The 20,966-nt window shown below is 41.2% G+C and overlaps 1 protein-coding gene and 1 long non-coding RNA gene across 3 annotated transcripts in view; one reads left to right on the top strand and one right to left on the bottom strand.

Annotated features, from left to right (window-relative positions):
- Window positions 1-20,966, bottom strand: part of LOC123287352 (uncharacterized) — a 60,368-nt gene that overhangs the window by 8,944 nt on the left and 30,458 nt on the right. Inside the window, exon 2 of the long non-coding RNA XR_011504399.1 lies at window positions 13,775-13,890. This is a non-coding gene — a long non-coding RNA (uncharacterized lncRNA). The remainder of the gene's footprint in view (window positions 1-13,774; window positions 13,891-20,966) is intronic.
- On the top strand, window positions 62-19,261 carry ELAC1 (elaC ribonuclease Z 1). 2 transcript variants are annotated; one of them, XM_014846705.3, is made up of 4 exons: window positions 62-207; window positions 6,329-6,493; window positions 12,740-13,207; window positions 14,694-19,261. In XM_014846705.3, the coding sequence occupies exons 2-4, from the start codon at window positions 6,337-6,339 to the stop codon at window positions 15,158-15,160; spliced, it is 1,092 nt and encodes a 363-aa protein (XP_014702191.1). In that variant the 5' UTR covers window positions 62-207; window positions 6,329-6,336; the 3' UTR covers window positions 15,161-19,261. The 2 variants fall into 2 exon arrangements, with proteins under 2 accessions (XP_014702191.1, XP_014702197.1); XM_014846711.3 differs by having other exon boundaries at window positions 86-207; window positions 12,740-13,174; window positions 14,694-16,197.

Here is a 20,966-nt window from a genome sequence, read left to right as displayed (position 1 = left end):
GCCACCGCAGGCTGGGGACGGTGCCTCCAGCCGGCCCGAGCCTCCCCACGCGGCCTGGCCGGCTGGGCGCCACCGAGCGCGGACCTCCGGCGCGTCCTAGAGCGGCCGCGCGCGGACACGGCCGGCGGCGCACTTCCGCCTGCGCCCGTCGCTGCCCCGTGGCCGGCTGCGCCTCCCTCGGCTCCTGCCGGGGGCCTCGGGGAGCTGGTGAGTGGGGCAGGGCGCGCCGGCGGGGGCGGGCCAGGGGCTGCGCCGCCGCGGCCTCCCCCGCGTCGCCGTCGGGGCTGAGCCGCGCGGGCGGGCGGTTCCTCCCGGCTCGCGGGCGGGGCCAGAGCCGAGGACCCAGGCCCGGGGAGCGCGGGGGACCGAGGGCGCGCCGCGTCCCCTCCTCGGGGCGGGAGCCTCCGGCGCCCGGCGCTCCTGCCGCCGCCGCGTCTCCCTTTGGGAGCCTGACCCTGACTTGGAGGAGGGCCTGGGTTCGCTGGTGATGGGAGACCTGGCTTCTGGCCCTGACTCTGCCTTGGCCGCCCACTCTATTTCTGCTTTCACGGTTCTTTCATCTGTAAAATTGAGGGTGGCAGTAACTGCTCTGCCTACACCACAGGGTGATCCCAGGGTTGGCACTCCTTGCCGGAAAAGGGGTTCTCAACCCGCTGCCTTTAGAATCGTTTGGCAAGCCTTCCAGTTGCTGAGGCCGAGAGTCACCAGGTTATTGTGATGTGCAGCCAGGACTGAGAGGCGCTGGCCCAGTGTCAAGAGACAGTACTGTGGTCGTGTGCTGGGTTCTCGCCCAGAATATGCACTTCCTCCAAGGTGGATCATAGTCATGAGAAAGCAAGCGGCTGGGGTTTTTTGTCTAAGAAGTAAGGGACCAAATGTAGTTTGGTCACTTTTAATTTCTAGTGTCTAAAGGGGTGTATGTCGATGAAATTGACCCATTGATTAAATACTGATTACTTGCCAACCTAGTGGAATGGTTTTGATTATTTGGCTTCCTTTTAAACGTTTTGTATGGGAAACTTTCAAACATATACAAAAATGGATAGTGTACCATTTTTCATGATCAGTCTTTTTATCTGTTACCCTCACGGCCACTGGATTATTTTAAAGCAAATCTGATTGTACCATTTCATCCGTTAAATACTTGTTTATGTTTATAAAACACAACTCCTTTTTAAAACAAAGCCATTATTAATATAATAAGCATTTAATGTTATCATCTATCCAGTCAGCGTTTACATTTCCCCAGTTGTCTTCCCCCCCCCACCATTATCAGTTTGTCCAAATCAGGATCCAAACAAACTACACATGTTACATTTGGTTGAGGTCTCTTTTAATCTCTTTATCCCCTCCTTCTTTGTTTTGCTTTTCTCCTTGTTTTTTACTTGTTGAAGAAACCAAGTCATTTGTCCTGTAAAGTTTCCTACATGCTGGATTTTTGTTTTTCCATCCTGGTGATGTCCTTTAATAAACTGGTATTGAGATTGCAGCCTTTTTCAGATTCAGGTTCACTTTTTGGCAAGAAATCTCATAGCATTACTGTGTACTTCATTTGCATCACATTATGCGTTAGATAAGGTCTTGTCTCTCTTTGTGGTGTTAAGATTGATCAGTGAGCCTTTTCAGTACAAATTGCACCGCAGGGTAACTAAATAATTGAGTGGGAAATTACACAAGGATGCCAGCTAATAACTGCAGAAGGAATGAAAGAACATCACCTTTTGGAAACCCCCAATGAAATAATGGATCCTGACAATGATCATTAGCGGCTGTTAACATCAGAAAAAGACAGCCAGACAGCGTGCTTCTTGATGGAGGTACCCAATACCACTTAGCAGGTGTTCTTGGATGATGGGTGGGGGATATAGATGAAAAAAGATTAGCCGTGAGTTGATAATTGTTGAAGCTAGATGATATGTATCTGGCAATGCATGATGCTAATCTCTCTACTTTTGTATGTGCTTGAAATTTTTCATAGTAAAAAGTTTTTTAGAAAGATTGCTTGGTTGACTGGTGTGTTCGGGTCAGCCTGATCCATCCATTAGAGTTCTCTGTTAGCCTTTCACTAACTGGTTCTCAAATCTGACTGCATGTTAGAATAAGGGAAATAATTTCTTCTTTTAATACTAAAACATATGTCTCACTAGCAGAATTTAATTTTTCTGGGATGGAGCCCAATCACTGATATGTTTTAAAAGCTCTTCAGGTGATTCTAATATGCTCCAGGGTTAGGTACCACTGGCCCAGATCCATTATTTGTTAGGGATTGCAAAGTGATTATATTTTATTCTTCCTTCTGCATTTATTAACTTTTAATGTTTTTAAGTTTCTACATTGTTTATTCTCACCTCTCTTGCAAACTGCAGTCCAGCAGGAAAGCCTCTGCAAATTAAACAACTGAATTATCAGAGGAAGGCTTGATCTTGGAAGTAAAAATGTGGAGTAGCCCATGAAGGCACACTGGCAATAACCTCAAAGCTTGTGCTTGGGGTGGAGACATACCACCTGTGTGTGTGAGGTGTGTGTGCATGAGGAGGGTGGGGAGCTGACTGTGTCCCCAAATGGAAAGAAAGATTAGGTGATGTGTAATTAGAAAAGCATGTTCAGCCTTATGACATATTTTTTAAAAATCATCATTTGAAAAACAGTAAGGGGCTGGCCTGGTGGCATAGTTGGGTTCACACGCTCTGCTTCAGCAGCCCAGGGTTGTTGGGTTCGGATCCCAGGTGCAGACCTACACACCACTCATCAGGCCATGCTGTGCAGCGTCCCACATACAAAATAGAGGAAGATTGGCACAGATGTTGGCTCAGGGCCAGTCTTCTTCAAGCAAAAGAGGAAGATTGGCAACAGATGTTAGCTCAGGACCAATATTCCTCACCAAAAGAAAAAAAATTAAAGAAATTAAATAGATAAATGCTGCTGATTGCAACCAAAAACAACCCAATGATTTAAAAGAAAAGTTAATAATCCCCCCTCCACCACCATTTTAATTACCCCTGAGATAACCAGTGTTAACAATATGCTATGTATCCTTCCACACGAGACTTTCTCTGTCTTATATTTGTAGGGGTTTGGGGCATTGCTATAAAAATGAGATCATGCCATAGCTATCTGTAACTTTTCTTACTGTCATCCCTTCAGAACAAGAGTTGCAGACCTGACTTAGCTGCAGAATAAATAGTTCATGGTATAAATATACAATAAAATATTCGAGTGTTTCCCTATTGACATATACTCAGATTGCATCTATATTTTAGCCACCTTAAAAGTATCACAATAAACATCGTTGTACATAGAACCTTTTTTTTTAGGGTCGATTCCCAAAAATGGAATTGCTGGGTTAAAGTGTTTTATCGTTAGCTGCATCATTATTATTGGTAGTATGTATTGCCAGATTACTTTCCTAAAACATAATAGCAACTCACACCTCCATCACTAGTAACATGTGACAGTACAGTTGTTCCCTTGTCCTGGTTAGCACTAGCTAGTGTTAATATTTGCCAGCTGATGTGTGAAAAACGGTGTCTCTTTGTTTCTTTAATCTGCATTTCTTTTAATCTGGAGACTGAGCACTTTTTATGCTTATTGGCTTTTTGGATCTCTTCTGTCCATTTCCTGTACATATCTATTGCTTATTTTTCTGTCAGTTATTTTTGTTTTTCGAATGCATTTGCATGAACTTTTTCTTAGGGGCATTAACCCTTTATCATACAATGCAAACAGTTTTCTCCAGGTGTTTTTTTGATCTTTTGACTTTATGAGTCTTGATATATGAAAGTTTTTATGTTGTGAAAATGTCTGTTTTTTTAAATTTGTGAGTTTCCTATCTTGCCAATAAGGGCTTTCTCATCCCCAAAGCGATATATATATATTCTCCTAATTTTTCTTTTTGGTGAGGAAGATTGGTCTGGAGCTAACAGCCATTGCCAATTTTCCTCTTTTTGCTTGAGAAAGATTGGCCCTGAGCTAACATCTGTGCCAATCTTCCCCTATATTTTATGTGCGACACCACCACAGCATGGCTTGATGAGTGGTGTGTAGGTCCAACCCCGGGATCCGAACCCATGAACCCTGGGCCGCCAAAGCACTGCACACAAACTCAACCACTACACCACCAAGCCAGCCCCTCTCCTAATTTTTTTGAACGTTTTATTGCACCTTTTACATTTAAATTTCTAAACCATGTGGAATATATTTTTATATATAATGCAAAGTGAGAATCTTGCTTTATTTTTTTCTGCAAAAATAGCCAATTATGTCAGTGCTGTTTATTAAATAAACCACTCTTTTAATACTTTTGTTATATATTGATTCTCATACATAACTGGGTTTATTTATGGACCATCCCTTCTCTTCACCTCTATTTTTGTGCCAATATTATTCTCTTTTAATTATACCTGATTAGTGTAGTAAGTGTTAAAATCTGGAAAGATAAGTCACTGCTCACTACTTTAGGTAATTTTCTTGCCCATTCTCAGACATTTATTTTTCCTTCCATGTGACCTTTGGATTGTTTTTTGTTCCAAGATAAATCCCATTGGAAATCTGAAAGAATTTGCATTCAATGGATCTACATTATAAAAAGAGTAACATTTCTGTGTTATTAAATCTTCCCATCAAGGAGCATAAGGTGTATTTCCATTTCTTTGGGTCTTTTAGGTCCTGTTCCTTTCCTATTAACTTTATTTCTAATGATTTTATAAGGTTTTTTTTTCCTCTTGTGAATGAGATTTTTTTCCCATTTCTATTTTTATCTGGTTATTGCTAGGACTTAGAAAAGTTATTGATAGTTTTTTTTTTTTTTTCTGCTTTAATCTCCCCAAATCCCCCCCTGGTACATAGTTGTATATCTTAGTTGCAGGTCCTTCTAGTTGTGGCAAATTATTGATAGTTTTGTATATTGTATATTCAGCTCTCTGTCAAATTTTCTTATTTTAGTACTTTTTCTTAAAATTATTTATATGTTTTCCTCCTTGCCATCAGTGTGGATAATCTAAATTGGTTATGTGTAAGTTTGAGTTTATTCTCATTTATTCTATTTGATGTACATCTCCCATCACGGAAGTATATCAGAGATAGCAGATGTGCTCAGAAACAGTGAAAGGAAAAAGAGCGATGCCAGGAGCAGAAATCTACACTTTCAACAGGTTATTGCTGATCACTTATAATGGCAGAAAGCTGAGTCCTAACCAGTCATAGAGCCTGTCATTTAGGGGAGTGAGCCATTCACTCCGCTGTACTCTGAGGGGTCAGCAGTCCTGTAGAGTGTTGTAGAGCACTGCTGTATTTATGATCGTTCAGAGAAAGGGCTGATCACCATGGGCACCAGAGATACCACTCAGTCAGCACAATTAAATCCTGTCTCTTGCCCAGAACCTCAGCTAGAGTTGTTATTGTTTAGTGTTGATTAGAAGGACTTTTTAAAAAAATTGAGTGGAAAGTACAGAGAGTTCCTATATACTCCCTCACCCTGCCCCCCAGTTCCTCCTGTTGTTACCATCTTGCATTAGTGTTGTATATTTGTTACAGTTGTTGAACCAATATTGATACATTATTATTACTAAAATTTATATTAGGGTTTATTCACTCTTTGTGTTTTACAATCTATGTGGTTTTTTTGGTTTTTGTTTTTAAATAGAGGAAGGCTTTTTTTTTTCCTTCCCCCAAAGCCCCCCAGTACATAGTTATATATTCTGGTTGTAGGTCCTTCTAGTTCTGCCATGTGGGATGCCGCCTCAGCATGACCTGATGAGCGGTGCTAGGTCTGCGCCCAGGATCTGAACGGGCAAAACCCTGGGTTGCCAAAGCAGAGCGCACGAACTTAACCACTCGGCCATGGGGCCAACCCCCAATCTATGGTTTTAACCAAAGTATAATGACATGTGTCTATCTTTACTGTATCACACAGAATAGTTTCACTGCCCTAAAAGTCCCCTGTGCTCCACCTATTCATCCTTCCCTACCTCCCCGCAAACCACTAGCAACCACCCACCGTCTTTTTACTGTCTCTGTAGTTTTGCCTTTTCCAGAATGTCATATAGTTGGAATTCAACTATGGTTTTTAACTGACTGGGTTTGGCTGTTTTTTCATTTGTTTGTTTTTGTGTGTGTGAGCAGTGACGCAAGGTTTGGTAACTTGTGGTTTTTAACTGATTAAGAGTTATTAAAATCTTCCTTTGGATTTCTATGGAAAACTGTTGGAGAACAGGAATCCAGACTATTCTGAATAACCAAAAAATAAATAACAGTAAATCTCACAGGAACCTGTTTTTGGTGATTTTGAGCATTGACGTGAAGTAATCCCTGGGTGATCTTTCCTTTGCAGGGTGGAAGATGTCTATGGATGTGACGTTTCTGGGGACAGGCGCAGCATACCCATCCCCAACTCGGGGTGCCTCTGCTCTGGTCCTTCGGTGTGAGGGCGAGTGCTGGCTCTTTGACTGTGGGGAAGGAACCCAGACACAGCTTATGAAAAGTCAACTTAAAGCAGGTTAGTGTGATTCAGCTATCTCGTTAAGACTGTCTCTTGTTCTGCTTCATTTTCTTGGCTCTCCTTGGGCCTTTGCTAAGAAATAGTCCTGACAGTTGCATCCCACTTCAGTGCTGGAGCCCTGGAAGACTTGGAGGGCTCTTGGTCATCTGGCCACGCCCACTGAACTTCATTCATCTATTTATTTACTTTCCATCCATCCTGTAAATGTTGAGAGCAAGGATTTATATAGGCTCAGGGGATAGAGGATGGAGTGGGATACATCAGGCGTATTAGATGGACACTGCCCAAGCAAAGGAATGGCGTACATACTTATTTCCCCCAGGAGATAGTTGTAAGTATCATGAGAGAATGTGAAGGGCAGTAGATGTTCAGAGGAGGGAGATACTCTTTTCCACTTGGGGTTATCGGTGTAGGCATCTCAGAGAAGGTGACCTGTGAGTTGTTGAAGGAGGAGGAGGAATTCCCTGGGTTGGGGAGAAGAAGGGCATTCCAGCCAGAAGGAGTGGAGTGAGCAGAGGCCCAGCACCAGGGAGACGGAGGAGTACAGTGGTAAAAAGCCTCGGCCCAGAGCCAGGCAGACCTAGGCTCCAGTCCCAGCTCTGTCTTTGCTTGTGACTTTAGCAGGTTAGCAAACTTAAGCTTTACTTCTTCATCTTGAAAATGGGTATAAAAACTCTACTTAGAAATGATGTTATGAGAATTATGTATAATAATCCCTTCTCTGTGTGGTTGTCTCCTCATCAGTTAAATCTTAGCTTAAATGCCATCTCTTCAGAGGCTTTCCCTGAACCTCCAGGATTAAGTCATTCCTCCCTCACCGTAGGCATTTTGCTGCTCCACCCTATTTTTGTTGACTTCTTAGCATCATCAATATCTAAAATTATGTTATTTAAATAGTTGTTTCTCTGTACACTGTTTCCCTGTACTAAGCTTACTGGTCACTTATGTACCTAGTAGATGCCTAGTAAATATCTGTTCAGTTAATGCTGGAATAAGACGTTCAGCACTTAGTACAGTGCCTCTCACTCACTAGGACTGATACATGGTAGTCATTGAAGTTATTATTCCTATGACTCAACACAGTGCATGGCATTTGATGACTAAAGGAAAGATAGTTCTAGCACCCAAGGATCTCTTGGTCTAGTGGTGGAAACTGACATGCAGACAGTCATAATGTAATGTGATAAACAGAATAGCTATCACATGGGTAATGTGATAAGTAGAATTTTGGAGGTGTTTTCCAAGTACTATTGGAGCACAAACGGGGGGGACACTAACTGTACCTGTATGTTCAGAGAAAGCATCCCAGAGATGGTAACAGTTGAGCTAGGATCTAAGAGATGAATAGAAGTTTCTCTGGGGAGAGAAGAAGGAATGGACATTCAAGGAACAGACAACAAAGTAGGCAACAAGTAAGGGGGTTTCCATGAGAGACATGACATGTTTGGGGAATATTAAGCCATCCAGAGCATGGCGTAATTGACTAGGATAGATGGGAGATAAGAATGCTGAAAAAGTAAGTAAGGGCAGACTGTGAAGTCTTCTGTGGCATACTACGGTGTTTAGGCCTTGTTACAGTCACGCATTGCTTGACGATGGGGATGCGTTCTGGGAAATGTGTCATTAGGCCCACGAACATCATAGAGTGTACTAAAGGGGAACAAAATTTGCCACCCCCAAATCTGTCTCTTTTATGTGAGGATTATTCTAGGCTGATTATTTTTAAGAAACAAAGACTCTGAATGTTTTTTTTCTTATGCCCCCTTAACTGCCTTATAGAATTCAGATTAAAAAAACTTGTCTCAGGAGGCAAGCTATCACCTTAGCATAATATAAGCTAGGTGGTAAACAGGGAGGAACCTGGAAAAGCCTGTTGGTTGGGCTCCCCCCTGGGTTCTTCTGTTTCTGTGTGGCCAAACTTGTTTTCCAAATGTTTGCTCCTTTTCACCTACCTGTGGATTGCCTTCCTTCTCTTTGATGTCACTAACTCTCCCCTCCCCCAGCATCTTTTGTCTTTAGCTGAGGATGGTATTTAAGGTGAGTCCTTTGGCCATTTCGGTGAGTTACTCTGTTTTCCAGGGTTTCTTCCACATATACATGTTATTAAACTTTTGTTTTTCTCCTGTTAATCTGTCTCATGTCAATTTAATTCTTAGACCAGCCAGAAGAACTGAGAAGGGTAGAAGAAGATTTCTTCCTCCCCTCTACAGTACTTACACAAACCTAGATTGTACAGCCTACTGCACACCTAGCTATATAGTACTAATCTTATGGGACCACCATCATATATGCGATCCATCATTGACTGAAACATCATTAGGTGGCACATGACTGTATTCTATTGGCAATAAGGAATCATTAAAAGTTTTCAAGTAGGGGAAAGACATGGTCTGATTTGTGTTTTAGGACAGAGTTTTCCAATGGCAAATGTGTTGGGAGAAAGAGAATAACATCAAGGAGACCAGTTCAAGGCAGTTGCCTTCATCTGAGAGAGAAAGAGAGGATGAGGATGTTGAAGCAGGAATAGGGATGGGGATGAAGATGAGAGACTCAATTTAAGAAGTAACTTGTAGAGCCAGCAGGAGGTGGTGACTGATGAATGTCTAGGATGTGAAGAAGTGAAGCATTATTATAAGTTAGAGATGGTGATGTCCTGGACCTAGAGAGGGAGTCAGGAAAAGAGCTGTTGCAGGAAGGAACTAATACTGCATTTCACTTGGGACACATGGCCTTGTGATATATACAGTTCAACCTTAATTATCTGCTTTCTTCTGTTGAAACCCTGAGGTGAGGGCAAGTACTACGCTTTACTTCCCTTGGATCACAGAGGGGTTTCCTTTATGAGAATTCTCAGGGTAGGCACAGGCCAGGGTGGAAGCTGTAATATTTAACATTGTAGAGAGTAGGAATTGAAGTGGCAGAGTGATTAATAGAAACCAGAAACCGTTAAATGTGGGTACCAGAGGTTTGGGTGCAGGGATAAGTCTTTACTTTTTATTTAATAGCTGTATCAGTTATCTAATGCTGCATAACAGATTACAAATTTAGTGGCTTATTTGTATTTCCTCTCTCACAGCTTCTCTGGGGCAGGGAGTTCAGGCCTGGCTTAGGTGGGTTCTCTGCTTCAAGGTCTCACTAGGCTGCAATCCTGTTATTTGCTAGGGCTGAGGTCTCATCAGAGGCTCATCTGGGGAAGTATCTGCTTCAGAGTTCACTCAGGTTGTTGGCAGCATCCTTACAGTTGTAGAACTGAAGCTGCCCACAGCTCCTAGAGGCCTCCTGCAGTTCCTGGTCATATGGGTTTCTGTTTCATGGTAGCTTTGCCTATTTACTGCCAGCAAGGGAGAAGGAAACTCATGAGCAAGTCTGCTAGCAAGATGGAATCTTATAATGCAACATAATCACATTGCATCCCTGTGCCAGGTTTTACTGGTTAGAAGCAAGTTACAAGTCCCACCCACACTCAAGGGGAGGGAATTACAGAAGCATGAGAACACCAGGAGGCAGGGGCCATGAGTACCACTTTAAGTCTATCTGCCTCAATTCCTTTTCTCTAATATTTTATATTTTATAGCTGTTTTATATCTTTTTTTTTTTTTAAAGATTTTATTTTTTTCCTTTTTTTCTCCCCAAAGCCCCCTGGTACATAGTTGTATATTCTTCGTTGTGGGTCCTTCTAGTTGTGGCATGTGGGATGCCGCCTCAGCGTGGTCTGATGAGTAGTGCCATGTCCGCGCCCAGGATTCGAACCAACGAAACACTGGGCTGCCTGCAGCGGAGCGCGTGAACTTAACCACTCGGCCACGGGGCCAGCCCCTGTTTTATATCTTTTTAAAGTAAATAGTTTGCAAAGCTAAGCCTGGCAAAATAAATAAATAAAATAAAGCCTAAGGGAACCTTTAGTTTATTAAATTTTTATTGGCTTAAAAAAGGAAATTCCCGGCCTCAGAGAGGAGGGTGAGATGGTAATCCTAGAACTTATCTATTACTCGCTAGCGCTTCAGAAGCCCCCAGTCTCAAACTCGAATGCAGCATCCTCAATACATCCTGGTTTCTCTCAGTAACCCCATATGGACCTATGGACCATTGAAACTCTTTCAGCTTGTACTACCTCCTGGGGTAGTAATATTTTGTGAGTTTCATAAAGAAGTACTTTCTATTTATCTAAACATACTTTCAAGCTTCCATGGTCCTAATATGCGAGCATCTGATTTATAGGCATAGGCTTGCCATGTCTATTTCTTTTATAATTTTAAAAAGTGAGTGTAAGCCTTCCTTTTTTCCCTCAAAAATGATTATAAAAAATATAGTTTAAAAAATGATTACAAAAAGTATACATGCTCATTGTAAAAGTTCAAACAAAGCAGAAAAGTATAAATAAGAAGAGCCTAAATCCCCCCCCATAGGTAAATTTTCTGTACATGTAGATATGGTAATGGAGGGTGTGTGTGTGTGTGTGTGTGTGTATAATTGTGCATAAATGGAATCACCCAATACTTGGTGTACCCTGCTTTCTTCCAGCTGAACACTATATAGGAACAGTATATTGCAGACATTTTCCTATGGCAGTAAATATACCTGCATCATCACTTAGAGGATGCTTAGTGTTTCGCTCCTCTGGGGATGACCTGTTCCCTGGTAACTTTCTTATTCTCAAGTGAGACAGAACTCATGCATTTTTCTTTCCTCATTTGATACCTTTGATAATTGTGGTTGCCATTCCTTCTCCCTCTGGAATCAAGTTTCAAGAAAAATGAAATGTTTGTCTTCCTTGAAACTGTGATAACTGTGGGAAGCAGTTTTTTCCTTACTTAACTTGTCGCGCTTGCTTTGGGTTCACAGATTGTTTGGTGTTCAGTTTTGGCTGTTTTGCAGTAGATAGGGAGAGGGACCAGAGAGTCTGACTCGGCAATTTTGAGGTCAAAGTGAGATCAGGACTCAACAACCATTGTAGTTCTTTTGTCTACAGAGGCCTCAGGTCACACTCAGGGGTGCCTGGGCAGCCCAGACAGCAGGAATAGGGAAATGAAAAGGTTCTAGAAGTCAAGAAACAGCAAAACCGAGGACTAAAAAGAGAAAAACAAAAAGGAGTATATTGAAGAAACTTCTAGAGTGCCTTCTGGGGATTCCCAAGGCCCAAGATCAGCCTCTGCCCAGTCTTTTGTTGTGTGCCATGAGGGCCTGGGTTTGGTGTAGTAACTCTGGGAAGACTTGCCTGGAGAACACTTTGCCTTGATGTCAGAGAACAAATTACTTTACAATAAACTATTCCTGTTCTTTTATGGTATCAGTAAACTGTTCCTCTTCTTTTATGGTATCAAATGTTTGAAATAGGTGAGCCATGAGCTAGGACTGGGAGCCTCTGTTATACTAAAAATGTGTTAATTGTGATTGTTACTTTTAAAATGACTTACGGTGCATCTCAGAAAAATGCTGATGTGGCATCCTGCCACATACCAGCAGTAAATTCAGTTTACTATTGGCTACATCAAGTTACAACCTAAGCCAATATACATTGAAAAGGCTGTTGTGTTAGTTCAGACTGAAAGGAAGGCATGGGCCCAGGTACCTTTATGGAACACCGTAGGGGATCTTCCCTCTGATCTACATTCTGGGATCTATTGCCCACCTCCTCTCCTCTCCCTGTCCCTTTCCTACCTCCCTTTTTCTCCTGCCTCTTTAACCTCACCCAGACAAGCAGGCTCTGACTTGGTTAGTTAATCTCTGTCCAGTGTAGAGTCCTTAAAAGGCAATTTTGGGTTCAGGCACTGGTCCAGTCAATTGGAGCCAGGGGAACATTTGTTTTGCTGAAAGTACATATTTGCTATTCTCAGAGTGAGCAGTAGGGGGCAGTGTAACTGCCAGATGCTTTGACACTTGAGGCCTAGCTAGTTATTTAAGTGAATTATTTTGGTACACTTCCCTATTCCTTTTTTTTTCTTTTTTTTTTTTGTTTAGTAAGAGGATGTGTAGGAAAATTCTCAAAACTGTAACACTATGTAATTTGAAGATGTTTTATGAAAAAAGTTATATCTTATTAAAACCATCTAGTGAAATAAAGCCTGTCTTTCTCGCTTCTGGAATCACGTAGAAAAATGTAAAGAAATAAGTTTATGGTGATAAGTAGAGCTTGTAAATTCATTTTACTGCTTTCTATGTAAGTTGTTATGCATGTTTCAAGTAGCTTTGTATGGGTTTATTTCTGAAAAATTCCCAGATTTATTTCTTTGTCTCCATCAAAAGGGAGAATTACCAAGATCTTCATCACGCATCTTCATGGAGACCATTTCTTTGGCCTTCCTGGCCTTCTCTGCACAATCAGCCTGCAGAGTGGCTCCACCGTCACCAAACAGCCTATCGAAATCTACGGCCCTGTAGGGCTGCGGGACTTCATCTGGCAAACCATGGAACTCTCTCACACAGAGTTGGTCTTCCCTTACGTGGTCCATGAGCTGGTACCTACAGCAGATCAGTGTCCTACAGAAGAACTGAAAGAATTTGTACATGTGAATAGAGCAGACAGCCCTCCCAAAGACGGACAAGGAAGAACTATCCTATTAGACTCAGAAGAAAACTCATACCTTCTGGTTGATGATGAACAGTTTGTTGTGAAAGCATTTCGCCTCTTTCACCGAATACCCTCCTTTGGGTTTTCAGTCATGGAGAAGAAACGCCCAGGTAAACTCAATGCCCAGAAACTGAAAGACCTCGGTGAGTGTTTTTTTGCCCCCTTCTCATCAATCGAGCTGTTGTTAACTGAGGCTGTGGGAAGTCTCATAGTAGCCTTCCTTTGCTGTCTCCCAGGCCTAAAACTGACATTTTCTCCACTTACTTCATTTGCTCAAAGTTTGCTTATTAAGAGAAATTCTTAGGGCCAAAAGATGCTATTCAGAGCAAAAACCAAGTATATATTTGAATCCTCTCTTCAGTTCTCTGGATGCACATTCTTAGTCAATTATCTTCAGCTTAAACGATCTTGGTTGGCAGGGTGGTGTTATTGTCTTAGGTCTAGGCTTTTCTTTTTTCATGTCTTCCTTTTCAAATATGTTTCCAGTGACATCTTTGGCCTGAGAATTTTTGCCATAGCTCTTAACCTTGCACCTGCACTCAATTACTGTCAGGATTTTCCTTCTCTATTGACTTTGCCTCTTCAGTCAACCATGATTAAGTTAAGTCAGTGATCAGAACATTGCTCCTTAACTAGTTTTACATACCTGGGTTCATCACCCTTGGAAGCGAGTACACAAAGATGGGCTTGGCCCATCTGAGGCTTCATACCTCCTCTATGGTGAGCCATCGTGTGTGAGGGGGTCTTCAGCACCTCTCTCGAAGCAGCATCTGTGTCCCTTATTCCTCCAGCATCACCACTGTCCTTGGCATGACCATCACAAAGCCTGTAAAAAGCATGGCATTGTTTTTGTGTATTTGTTTGTTTCTTTATGCAATCTCTTCTTTCTTCCCCAACTAAAACAAAGTGGCAAATAATAAGGAAAAGTGACTTAGGCTAAAGATATTTTTATTATTTAAAAACCTTTGGAAATACTGTTGTATTTGGAAACTTTAAACATGATCTATGTTGGAGTTCATGATCACGTTCTATATGTTTGTAGGTATTGTCCAGAGTGATGATCAGGTGTTCTTCTAGACTAATATGAGATTTAAGCCCAGTCTGGTAATGGTGGAACTGCCCCTATCTACAAAGAAAGTTGATTATGTATGATTGCCTCAGATTCTCCTTGATCTTGTGATCCAAACAATCCCCGCTAACAATTTTTTTTGCTAGTCCGTTTGTAGGTAACTTGTCATTATTTAAATGGACTCTTTAATTTTACCGAAAGATCAGCTTATTAAATAAAGCACTGGCAAAAACTGTTATTCCCATGCACAGCAGACAATCGAGACTGTTATCTTGACTGTAATAAGGTCTTAGTGAGACTTAAGAGCTTAAAACTCATCTGACACATGTGTTTGGGAAATGTTTTAAGTACTAGAGCATTGCTAATGTCAATAGCCAACACTGAATTTTTAAAAATGTATAAATATTTCAGTTTTCCACGAGTAGTAAAGTATTTATAACAATTATGAAAAGAATTGGATGCCTTTTCCATTTGCTATTTGCTGTGCTGTTGAAACAGACTCTCTTAAAAAGTCATAAATTCCATTCCCATGATGTGATTTTATCTGCCTCCATCATTAGGTGTTCCGCCAGGTCCTGCCTATGGGAAGCTGAAAAATGGAATTTCTGTTGTTCTGGAAAATGGAGTTACAATTTCTCCCCAAGATGTCTTAAAAAAGCCTATTGTTGGAAGAAAAATCTGCATTTTGGGTGACTGTTCTGGAGTTGTGGGTGATGGAGGAGTGAAACTGTGCTTTGAAGCAGACCTGTTGATCCATGAAGCGACCCTGGATGACGCCCAGATGGACAAAGCAAAGGAGCACGGCCACAGCACACCACAGATGGCAGCGGCGTTTGCAAAGTTGTGCCAAGCAAAGAGGCTGGTTCTGACTCACTTCAGTCAGAGGTACAAACCAGTTGCCTTGGCCAGAGAAGGAGAAACAGATGGGATTGTAGAACTGAAAAAGCAAGCTGAATCGGTGTTAGATCTCCAAGAAGTGACTCTCGCGGAAGATTTTATGGTGATTGGCATTCCGATCAAGAAATGAAGCCAGTTTTCCTGAATGCATACTGACATGTCTGTGAATATGTTACTGAACCAACAGTCCAGTTTCTTATTGTTGTTGTTGTTGTCGTTTTGGTCTAAAATTATTTGGGTCCTAATAATCCTTAAAAGGATGGAGCTGCGTTGGTGAACTGACTCAGCAGGGAGAGGGAACAAGCTTTTTGATAATAAATCATTTTAAAAAGAAAAAAACCAGCATCCTTTTTAAAGTCTATATTTGACAAAATGATAGACTACTCAGCTGTACTTATTGTTTTGTGGCTGCTGCCTCAAATATGAGCCAACACCCCATTCAATCCTGGGCTTAGCTTCTGCCCAGCTTTATTGCTGTTGTTGGCAAAGTACATAGGGCTCGGCCCTCTTGGCTAAAAATGGTATTTTGGCAGTTTGTGTTGAATCTGTTCATGTTATTAACAGAATAAGGAGAAATGTAATGAGACATTGGACATGCAGGATTGAAGCTGGCATGTTAAATCTTGAATTCTTTGCTGGAATACTGAGTACAAGGTTGGGCTAGGTGTTTATCCTTCAATTAATATTTTATTGAACTTTCTGGTTTGCTCTAAGCCTGTGGTTCTTAGCTGGGGTGATACTGCTCCCCTAGATGGAGTTTTGAAATTATGGGGATGTTTTCTTGTCACAGTGACATGGGGGTGAGGGAAGTACTACTGGTATTTAGTCAGCAGGGGCCAAGGATGCTGGATCCTACAAAGTTTGGGTCAGTCTTATATAATGAAGAATTATCTCACCCCAAAATGAAAATTGCAGGCCTACTGAGATACACAGCAAGTTAAAACTTATACTCCCACTGTGAATATACTTTACCAAAATCAGTGACATACTGAATTGAACTACTACGTAAGCCAAATTCAACAAATCCTAAAGACCTTGCTAAGTGAATATGTTGGAATTGGAATGTCATATCAAATATTATTTTCCCAAAATGAGCCATGAGCTGGAGCTTATGAATACGGAGGTAAAGAAATGATATCTATTAAACTAAGGTTTAATTTACATGTCACTATTAATAATTCCTTGAGCACAATTTTCATTTTTTTTCTAGACTAGCTTTTCCTTATGAGCTGCCTTCTACCTCCCTTCTTTCTGCCGTGTGGTATCTCTGACTCATTTGCCCCACAATATTTTTCAAAATATGTTACATGGAAAGTTAATCTCAAGTACTGATTCATTCAAAAGGGTTCCCTAATCGAACAATTTGGGAAACCCTTTATGCTATGTGTCCCTCTGAAAGTGTTCTAGTGCCCATCAACATAGTAAAAACAGTACTGCTTGAGTGGTCATACACCAGTTTTTGGTGCCAGAGAGATCTGACTTCCAAGTCCCATTCTGTAATTCATGTTGGTACATGTGTTGTTTGGAGAAGATTACTTCCTTTCTGTGAGCTTCAGCTTGCTCATCTCTAAAATGGGAAAAATAGTAAGACCTACCTCATAGGATGGTTGTGAAGATTAAATGAGACTCTGCATAAAAGGAACATAGCACATTGCTTAAAGGTGTTGAGACGTCCTCCAGTACAGAGGCCTGTCAACTCTTTTGAACCCCTTTCTCAGTCCTATTTTCACCATATACTTACTACCTATTAGTATCTCAAGAACCTAGAACATTTTACAGTACACATATTCAGAAACATTGTCATGGTGTATGCTGTTAAATTTCTTTGGTGAAAAATTTTGACTCCTGGCTGGCTCTGGAGTCTCTAGAGTAGTAGTCAGGATGGGTCTAGTTACTCAAGATCTCATTCATTCTGAGGCAGTCTCCAGAATGATCTGGTTCTGCCCTGCTCTAGGCTCTTGGCCCCCAAAGTACCAAAGTTTGACCAGACTTAAAGTGTTTCTTGATTTCTGAACTCAATCCAAACAAGCATTTATTAGATACCAACTGTGTGCCCAAACCTGTACGAGAAGGAATGGCTAGCACTAGTCCCTCTACTTCATGGAACCCTTGAGTGTAAAGACTGTATCTTAGTTGCCTCTACATTCTTGGAACTGCCCACCCATAGTAAACACTCAGAAATGTTTATTGAATGAAATGAGGCCTTGATATTGTGAGCGTGCAAACTTTAGGACCTAAAGCTTAGAACCCTGTGCCTCACCCGTTTCATTGCTGTACTTATCCAAAAAATTTAAACTACCCATTTGGTGGTTCCCTGTTCATTGAGTACCAAGTAAGTGCCAGGATTTGTTGTGTTGGGAGTACGTAAATGAATATAAGGCAAAATTCTAGGCCTGAGCTCACAGTCTAAGTGGTAGAGATAAGTAAGTAAACAAATGTTAAGTATATGGTTCCTTTAAATGTTCTCCTAATCTTGTAGCGTGGCACTCAATTTTGCTGTTCCTGAGCCATATTTGGTAGCTGACTTGAGCTGTACCCTTAGAATCAGGCTCTGTTAATATATGTGGGCTAAGCCTTCCAAGACCATGAGAATCTGGGAACAAATTGATGTGTTGGATCAAGTGTAGGGTATCAGTCCATGGTGAAAATTCTTTCTTGGACTCTCTTCTGGCCTGGAATTTGTTCTTAATGGTAGGACATTCTAAGAATTTGTGGAACCATTGTTAAGTATGAAGCTTATCTTGGACTTCCCAGAGCCTGTAATCTGCTCATGGTTGTATGACTCTAAGAGGAGCTTAGAATATGTATTGACCCAAACTTATTAGATCACCGAGTCCTCTTGTCAGGGAACATCTCGGAACACTGAGAAACACTGCTCCTTAATATTTCTCAAAATTATATGTATACTTTTACCTGCACAATTTATTGAGGTAATGAATTCCATACCTACACTTAATATAGTATTTTCTTTGTCCTAAACTGACTTTCTGTAGTCAGAAATTCTATTTATTTTAGATAAAAAATATGCACTTTCTGGTTCCCAAAAGGTATTTTAGACTTGCCCAAATAGACCCTAAATCAGCTCTGTTTTCTAATACTCCTGCCTCATTAATATATTTGAATGAACTTTTAATCAAAAAATCAGTGTAAGCGTGGTAAAAAAATTTTTTGCTAAAGATTCAGGAAAAGACAATTACTCATGATTCCACCATGGAGACAGTTAACTTCTAGACCAGTGTTCTTCAAACTGATGTGTGAGTCACTATTACTCAAGGTAGTACATGGGCAGACAAGGGTGTGTAGGTAGATGGAGAACCCTGGGCTCTGATTCTAGAGACTAATTCAGTAGGTCTGGGGTAGAACCCAAGAATCTGCATCTTTAATAAGCCCCCCAGGTGATTCTGAAGTATATAGGCACAACACTATAGAAAAAACTGTCTTTTCTATGCACTTAAAAAAAATTGGGGTGTGTCTAGATATTTTATACATATTTAAACATATAATATGTTTATATATTTGTGTATATTACACACATGCTCACATGCATATTTTTACATGTAGGTTGACCTCAACTGTTTTCTAATCTAACTTTATGAGCATTTCTCCACAATGTTAACTGTTCTTTGAAAGCATGAATTGAATGATTTAATATTATTTCATTCTATAGATGTAATATAATTTAACTGTTTTCCTACTTTGGGGGCATTGAGATTGTTTTCCATTATTATAAATAATTCTATCCTGAATATTCTTAGGTGTAAACCTTTGTATCTCTGAGTATTTCCTGAGGATTGATTTCTCTGAAGGTCAAAACACCTGCCTTAGGTTTTCAGCCTCTGGGTGGGAATTGACCCCTGTTTCCCAGCTCACATCCTGCAGCAGCATGAGAGACGCCTGATTTCTACTCCATTGATAGATGATATTGAGTACCATCAATTAAGGACCTTTCTATCCCTTCTGTTCCAAGACATTTGACTTATAAACATTATTTTGGCTTCCTAATGCAAATAACTTTATGATGTCGTTCAACTACCACATATAATTCAATTGTGATTTCCTTTACTAGTCTTACACCGTCTTAAAAATTTGGCAGTTTTTACTTAAAGGGGTAAAAATCCTTACTACTTAAAATATGTTCATGACAGATGTACAGTAAAGGTACTTTTGTCTTCACAAAGGTAAATTTGTAGTGAAATGTACTGGTTCTGTCCTGATTAATGGATTTTCAGGTAATGAATGAGTCAGAGTATTTTTTCTTATATGGGAAGAACAACAAGGCAATGCTGGTAATACTTTGAATATTCACCCTGGTCAGATAAGAATAGAGTTTAAGGAGGGGGTGAGATGGGACGTGGGGTAAGAGGGAGAAATTCTTTACTTCCAAGTAGTAAGTAAACAATGTTTAAAACTGAAAAATAAGTAGTACTTTAGGCATATTATGTTTGAAAAAAAAAGGAAGGCAAGGGGGATAAATACTGGATGAATAGTTAAGAGTCGAGGGGGCAGCCGGGGCTGAGTAGTTGAGTTTGCACGCTCCGCTTCAGCGGCCTGGGGTTTCGCCGGTTTGGATCCTGGGCGCGGACAGAGCACCACTCATCAGGCCATGCTGAGGCAGCATCCCACATAGCACAACTAGAAAGACCCACAACTAGAAGATACTCTAGGTACTGGGGGGCTTTGGGGAGAAGAAGGAAAAAGAAGAAGATTGGCAACAGATGTTAGCTCAGGTGCCAATCTTTAAAAAAAAAAAAAAGAGTTGAGGAAGGGATCCTTAGTGGAAGGTACAAGGGAAGGGAGGGACGGTCAGAGGACTACTTTTTTTTATAAGCCTAATAGTATTAGTGCTGTTGGATATTTGAACTATTTACGTGTATTCATTTAGTTTAAAAATTACAGTAAAATACCCACACATAGACAAGATGCTGCTCTGAGTAATCATATCAATTGCTGGTCTCCACATGGGTGCTCCAGGCAGTTCACAGTTCCTCTCAAGCCTTTTTAACATTCCAATCCATTCTCCATACTGCAAAGTGATCTTTTTCAAAATGCAAATCTGAGCCTAGCACCCCCCACTTGAATCTGTTTCATGGCCTTGCCTTACCCAGCCTTTCCAACCTAATCTCACTCCACAGTGCCACTCATTTCTGCAGCCCCAGCCACATGGGCCTTCTTTTAGTCCTTTGTCAGAGGTTTCTGTTGCACAGTCTTGGCACCCAGCCTGGAATGCTCTCTCTCCTCTCCCTAAGTTAACCCTTGCTGGGCCTGCTGATCACAGCCCTGCAGTGACACCCCCACAGAAGCCTTCCCAGACTTCCCCACAAGGTAGGATATTACTCTCACAGCACCTGCACCCACCTTCCTGGTGCTTGTCAATTCATATTTTCATTTTGCTGTGTATGCGATTGATGTTGCTCTTTCCCACTAGCACTGTCAGCTTCCCAAGGGCAGAAATGTGTCTAATTTTGTTTCCCTTTGTGCCCTAGCTCCTAGCTCAGGGCCTGGAACATATTAGGCATTCAATAAATAGTGGTGACTGGCTCAATTTTCCTTGCCATCCCATTATTCTATTAAGATGCAATACCTTGTTCTCCTAGGGATTTTTCCTGATTGATATTAAAGACAAACAAAAATCCCCACTCTTAATCTCTGAACAAAAACTGGAGAGGAAGAGAATGGTTGCCTGTGACTGTAATGAGGCAAATCCTTATAAATACTCATTCTAAAGCTTTAGCTTGGTGTCCTAAGGTATGTGGGCAGATACACAGAGTCAGGGAAAGGGCTGGAAAATGAGTTTCTCTGCCTAAGAAATTGGGATGTTGGCTTTTCCTATATATAGGAAAGTCAGAACAAAGGTAATAAAGAGTGAGAGGAGAAGGCCAAGTCCCACGCAGGAGTCTGGAGCCCCATGCAGGGTAAGGAAATGGTGGGAGAACCAA

Source organism: Equus asinus, chromosome 7 (assembly GCF_041296235.1).
Source record: "Equus asinus isolate D_3611 breed Donkey chromosome 7, EquAss-T2T_v2, whole genome shotgun sequence".
NCBI lineage: Eukaryota > Metazoa > Chordata > Mammalia > Perissodactyla > Equidae > Equus > Equus asinus.
The sequence above is the reverse complement of the archived record's forward strand: the minus strand, read 5'-3'. Positions and strand labels throughout refer to the sequence as shown.